General features: G+C 44.0%; 1 protein-coding gene across 1 annotated transcript in view; it reads left to right on the top strand.

Annotated features, from left to right (window-relative positions):
• The window catches only part of FAT3 (FAT atypical cadherin 3), a 338,586-nt gene that overhangs the window by 113,135 nt on the left and 218,552 nt on the right, over positions 1-6,899 (top strand). The window contains exon 3 of the mRNA XM_008634940.2: positions 2,989-3,303. Coding sequence (XP_008633162.1) covers positions 2,989-3,303 — 315 coding nt within the window. The remainder of the gene's footprint in view (positions 1-2,988; positions 3,304-6,899) is intronic.

Raw genomic sequence — 6,899 nt, forward strand, 5'->3', positions numbered from 1 at the left:
GCATCACAAAATCTGTCCAAGAAAAGCCCTTAGAGCTGCTCCCAGAGGCCTCTCCTCCCTTCTGCTCTCCTGATCCTGAAAACCAGATTCTGTCTTTCTGTAGTATTTGTCAAGATCTATGAACATTGAAGTAAATGATGTGTTTTCTGAATTCATTGTGATTTTATTCAAGGATCTCCCCCTCCTTTCACTCAGCTAAAACGGGCGAGAGCCTATCTGTGGACTGCCCCAGGGCATATTTTGCAGCTCCTGATGCCAGCTCTATCAGCCTCTTTCCATTCATGCCGAAGTGATGAAGCAGCAGTGTTGATAACCAAGTGTCATCATTAGTGTCCAGGGTTAACTCCTCATACGAGGATGGCATTTGACATCTCTTGGGAAGGATGTCATCCATACCTGTGTGGAGAGATTCATTAAATATTGGGGCAGCTTGTGTATTCTTGTGGGTGCTACCTTTACACCCATGTGTGGGTGTACAGCAAGGAGGCATTTTGTGCTGAACGTTCAGGAGCATGGCGGAAGGTGTTCCCAAGGGTGATGGAAGGCTTTCCATGTGGAAGACCTGAATGCGAACAAAATCCTTCTTATTTATCAAGCTGCTGTGTGGTGTTGACAGGTGAAATGACAAGACTTATTGAGGGAAAGGAATTAATTGTGTCTGGGACCTTACAATAAATCAAAAGTAAAAGTAAGAACCAGTGTAGCAGACCTGTTGGCAGTAGCTAATGCTTGTTAAATGATCCTTTCCTTCTGAAATCCAGAAATGAAAAGTAACTGTTGCCAGGAGTTATAAAATGAAGGCATGACTCAGAAGATAGATTTATTATCACCTCAGTATCAGTGAAATTCAGCTTCATAAACATAGGTTAATCTGCTAAAACCTTCTGTGCTCTCTCTGGGGGAGAAACCTACCTATTTCAAATTTTGTTTAAAGATCTAAAATAAGTCTTCTTGTCTTCTGAATAAATCATCATCTCTAGGGTCACTAATATTCATCTTTTTTTTCATTGTTCTTTCCTATGTGGATTTATTTTATTTATTTATTTATTTATTTATTTCTATGGGTTGTCATGGGCTCTTCTCATCCCTGCAGTGTAATTTCTCTTCTGGACTTGTAGGCTTTTTTCATCACAGTTCACCATATATTTCACCCATGTTTCTACAGAAACTCATTACATAGCACAGGCTGCTGCCAACAAGAATATTTAGAATACACTCTGCCTTTGTCCTCCAGTGCTGCCTTGCTCACCTATGGTGGGTGAATAATACATCTGAGTGAGAGGGACTTGGATCTAAGGTTACTACGAAAAGACCTAAGCCCTTACATGACCAGAATCAGTGCTGCTCCTTTCCCCTTCCTCTCTTACATGGCTGATCAAATGTTAGGACGATACTTGTCAGTTCAAACTAGCATTAAAAGACATAAAAATGAAAATCCAAAATTAAAAAAAAAAATTAGTAATATAAAGAAAATAAAAGAAATCCTGTAAGACGAGCAAATACATGTGTCATCTCTGTGACTGTGTGGTTGGGTTCTGTGCTACCTTGAAAACTTCTCCAAGACTTCAAGCTGTCATGGAAACAGTGCAGTTGGATCCTTAAAAAAAACCCCCAAAAGCCAAAAAGACACACAGCTCTTTTGTCAGTGCTGACCTTAGAGTACCTCTGTCCTCTATGATTAACTGATAACTTTGTTCTAAATAGTATCAAACACATCTGAGACTAAATTCAGGATTCTTGTGTTCCTGTTTTGCCCTGCAATTTCTCCATCATTTTCCATCTTCTAATGACATGATTCGATGGTTTGCAAACTGTCCTTTAAATGTTTCTTAAACTTGAGGTCCACTGCATTAGAGTATGTCTCTCAAGATTTAACAATGCTGTATTAGGAGAGGAAAATATTCTTGATATATGAGTCATAAAGTGGTGAGGAAGTGTGTTTGCTTATTTTGATGCTGGTGTGATTTTGCATGTGGTACTATTGCATTTGGTCCTCTGTGCACCACAGTCAGTGCTTAAGCCGGTGAAGGTTTGGATTACATCAGTACAAGCAAGTCTTAGAGTGGCAGAATGAGTTTCTACTTTATCATAGAATTGCAGGATGGTTTGGTTTAGAAGGGACCTGAAAAGTTGTCTGGTTCCAACCAGAGACAAGCCAGGTGTTCGTGTCAGGGGGAAGATGGATTTCTAAAGTACTTGAAGGCAGAAATGAGGTGGGTGGAAGTCCTTCATGGTAGGACTGTTCAAGCATGGGAGTGGTACTTCGATCATTCTCTGTAGCTCTGTTATACACAAACACGCTTTCTCCTGTGTTTCTTAGGACCAGGTAGGAAACCAACTGATGTTTTCTTAACACCAGTAGGTAAAGTGGCCAAGCCCTTCCTTCCTCTGTGATAAAAGAGGATATACTCGTTGTTTAAGGGCTACTGTGTGAGCTTTTGATTGCTTGTTATCTGGGATTTTGCAATGAGTGAGCTCAATTTTAAATTTACCGTCTGTTTTCTGGACTTGGATGGATTAATTTTAAATTCCCTTCCAGGTTTTCTTCTTGAGCAAGGGCACAGGCAGGAACTTGAAAAGAAAAGCCACCTTTTTTGTGCAATTCATTGTCAATGGTTGTATCTCTGTCTACCGAGGTTTATACAAGTTTGCATCACAAAGCAGAAAATGATGGTGTTTCTTCTGTTACTCTGCCAGCTGCAGTTCCAGCAAAGAAATGTCTGTGGCATTAGGACATGTATGAAGAGCCATCTTTTTACTTTCCCTCCTACTCAGTTTCTTGGACAACGGATTGAGATTCTGAGCTGGGTTCACAAAGTAATTCCTGAACTCAGGCTTCTGTTTTCATTTGTTGCACAACTTGAATTTTTCTACAGGTGGAGCATTTGTTGTATGCTGAACACATTTCTGTAGTACAGCCAAATGAAAGTAGATATGATGTTTTATTGATCCTATTCCTGACATCCTCTGCCTGCTGTTTTTCTGCAGGAGTTATCTACACAGCTGATATTCTTGACCGGGAGACGACCAAATCCTACTGGTTGACGGTGTATGCAACTGACCATGGTGTCGTCCCACTCTACACTACCATTGAAGCCTACATTGAAGTGGAGGACGTGAATGACAATGCCCCTCTCACCTCCGAGCCTATCTATTATCCAGTCGTCATGGAAAACTCCCCAAAGGATGTATCTGTCATTCAGATCCAAGCCCAGGACCCTGACTCCAGCACTAATGAAAAACTGACTTACCGGATTACAAGTGGAAATCCCCAGAACTTCTTTGTAATCAATCCCAAAACAGGTAACAAAACCCTGTTGCCTCAGGCCAGTGGGAAAATGCAATTTACATATTTATCAGCTTTCAACCCTTCAGGGTGCACTGGTGTTGCCTTGCTTTCCATACCTCTGTTTTCTGGTCGCCAATGTGACTAAAGCATCTTGTACATGTCTAAAGCATTCTGCTTTGCATCGGTGTGCGAACGCGCTGGCAGATGATGCGCTGCAGATGTGCTGCTGCAGCAATCACTCTGCCCTGGGTCACTGAATTGCTGCTGGCTGTTGCCTCTTCCCTGTGTTTCTAGGGATGAGACTGCTGCACTGAGTCTGCAGAGCAATGCTAGGAGGCAGATTCAAGCTGTTGCAGGTTACAGAGCAGTGTTTCATTCTTTATAAGCTGGTGTAGCACCACTGAAGTGGGTGGCATGACGGCTGTCCAACACATGTAGTCAGGCATCCAAAGTAGGTGGATTTAATTCTAGAGTTTGCTTTATACAAAAACACAGTTTAGATGACCTAAAAGTCCCTCTGGCCTTTAAAAAAAAATCCATGTGATTGTATTGATTTGTAACAGCTGGAGATGTAGCCTGTGGGTGCATTGTGGCAGAGATGGTGATTGTTTTAAGTTAAAATACTGTTGTTGGCTGGCAGTGGAGCATGGCACCCATGCAGAGCAGCTCTGCACATGTCTGTACCCTAGGTGCCTTTGCTGAATGAGGTTGATGAAGAAATTGCCCCAGGAGATGTAGCCTGAGGTCGTGGATGCTCTGCTGGGTGCCTACCCAAGCATGACCTGTGCTTGGCAGCAGGTGTTCCTCACTCCAGCATGTACCCAGCTTTCCTCACTCATTGGGCTTGTGGGGACCCTCCAGCATGATCTGCAACTGGAGAGTCAAGGGGGTCTTTCAGAGCAATATGCTGGTCTTTATGAAGGCAGTTCAGAGAATTCACATAGTGCTCCTTCTGGTTGTTATGCTCCTAGTTTTGTTCTGGGGTTTTGATTTTTTTTTTCCCAAAGGTTTATTTATATCTGCAGCAAATTTCTAAACAGCTAAAAAAAACTAGAAGGAATAGACGTGAGAGGGAACATTTTAAATTTTCTGTATGGAAATGATGTTCATTAAATAGGTTTTCAACATTTGGTTGGGCAATCCTATTGCAATGTGTGACATAAGAAGGGGTCAGGATCTTCTCAGGCATAAGCCCAGGTGAAGAATTATGGAGAATGTATAATCACTGTGTTCAATCTGCTGAGCCCTAAGGCACATATCTCACTTATTTTTAACACTTGGAATGGCCGAAGATGCTCCTCCATCTGCATCCCTTCTCCCCCTCCCCACCCCATAAATCCCATCTGGGCAAAGTAGCAGAGTTAGGACTCACAGTGTTTAATGCTTGTGCTTCCCTTCCATCGGCTCCTCCCTCAGAGCAATCTGCTCAGCACAGCCCTGCTTATCTGCCAGGGTGAGCCCATGACAAGGAGCCGGGCATGTGGCAGCCCTGTAGCACCCTAGACTGGTGGCACACCCTGTGGGTTGGCTCTTTGTCCCTCTGGAGAGCAGGCAGGGATACTTTTTCCAAGCAGTGAAATCTTATTCTCACAGTTAACACTGACACTGGTTAATCTTCATTTGCACGGTGGAAATTTCTGGCTGAGAAGTTAAAGGCTTCAGGATGAGTAACTTTGCTGCTTGGGCAGCTCCCAAAGGACCCCCCTTACACTCGGTGAGCATCCTTGTGGGTGACTGGCTGTGATTTGTCATAGAGAGGATAAATCATCCCCTTCTATCCAATTCAGTGCCAATTGCAGGGCAGTGAGAACTGGGCAAGGTGGCCTCTTTGAGTTTGTTTTGAAAACGATGAGGCTGACAGAGAGTGTGTGTGCAGAGATCCCTTTTCCCAAAGGGAAGTGCCAGGCCTTGACATGAGAAGGCTTTCTCCTGATGGGATGCTGATGTCCGAGAAATAAAAGCATAATGGATTTTCCTAGAGAGTGCCCCTGGGGGTCTCTGACAAGGCTCCTTTCAGCCATCTCCCTGCAGTGCACTAGTTATCTCTAAGACAGTAATTTACACTCCAGTTGTTTTGTACAGGAGACTTCTGCACACACACAAGAGGTTTGTAGCGTGCCAGCCCTGCACGCTTGCTGGGATCCAGCACAAAAAAAAGAGCGTCGTACAGCAGCCCTAAATGCGACAGCATGCTGTATAATCAAGATGAAAAGGTTTAATGTGAACCCAAATATGCTGCGATTGCTGCATACGTGGGCTGAATGAGCATGCTCCTGCTGTCTGGGGAGAACAGTCATTTGAGAAAGGGGATCTTTTATTTTCTGTGTCACTTTGGAAGTTTAAACACTGCCAGCAAACTGACATCTTACTCTTATGAGTAATCCATTGCTGAGAGGCAACACGAAGGCAGCATCCTGCATTCTTTGCATCTTTTAGTGGGAAGCAGCAGAAGAGATGGGGAGTTTGCTGGAGCATAGGGATGTTCTCAGTTCTCTTTGGAGGTCAGCAGTGACTGTGTTTTCCTTCCTCTGGAGCTCTCTTTCAGCTGCCTTGTAGCTCATGCAGGTCAGTCAGGTTTATGGAGGCACAGGGACCACTACATGTCTGATCGAGCAGGGACGCAGGGAGTCCAGGTTTTGTTCCTGGTTCTAATTTAGGATCATAATTGCAGCCAATTCTCACACTCTTGATTGATTATCTGGATAGCAGAAGCAACATTACTCCTTGTGTGCTGTATCTGTAGACAGGAGAAACCTCTTAATAGACAAGTTGTCATTTCCTACATTTTTATAGACTGGCACAGCTCACAGTGGCTATTTTTGGCAGTCAAACTGCAAATGTATCGCGTGCATTTGGATCTGTTTGAAGGCAGTCTTCAGACCTTTCAGGATTATTACCTGCGGCTTGCTCTGTAGGTCTTAGAGAAATGAAGAGTTGCTCCTGCAGGAATGAAGAGCTGCTAAAAAGCCACTGATAGCAAGATTTGGGCATTGAAGTCACCCTGGGCAGCTCATGCTCTCGCTGGGGGCTGACTCTGTTGCGGGGGCACAAATACATGGTGACAAGGGCCCTCCTCTTCAGGCTTGGGGTTTATATGGGTACTCCAGGGAAGAGGACAGGAACATGAGCAGCCCACCCATGTGTGTCAGAATTGGAAAGGCAGTGTGGGCAACCTCCCATGAAGGCCTTTTTTTTTCTCACCTTGATATTTTTATTAAAATACAGCCAAGCAGCAGTTTGCGCCTCAGTACGCCCTTTTATCTCATGAGCTGATATTCCTAGGTACAAGTACTAAGTGAATAATGTAGCACATGAGCACGTGTGAAACCATAAATCATTCACTCTGGAGAACAAGGCAGCCTTGTTCTGCAAACTAGTGGACTCTGCAGCCTGAGTGTAGCAGGTCCAACAGAGCAAGCTGGGATTTTCCTTTATAGTGGGCAAGAGGAATATATTGCAAAGTACAGTTTTGTGAGGAGGGTAGGAAACATGTTTTTCCAAAAAGTTGAGGTGACTCTAGGGGTTACATGACTACAGGGAAAGGCATTCCCCTGGGCATTTGTTTCCCAGCTGTGTATACACGCAGCAGCAATGGAGGCATTCCCGGAGC

Source organism: Corvus brachyrhynchos, unplaced genomic scaffold, assembly GCF_000691975.1.
Source record: "Corvus brachyrhynchos isolate BGI_N302 unplaced genomic scaffold, ASM69197v1 scaffold44, whole genome shotgun sequence".
Lineage (NCBI taxonomy): Eukaryota > Metazoa > Chordata > Aves > Passeriformes > Corvidae > Corvus > Corvus brachyrhynchos.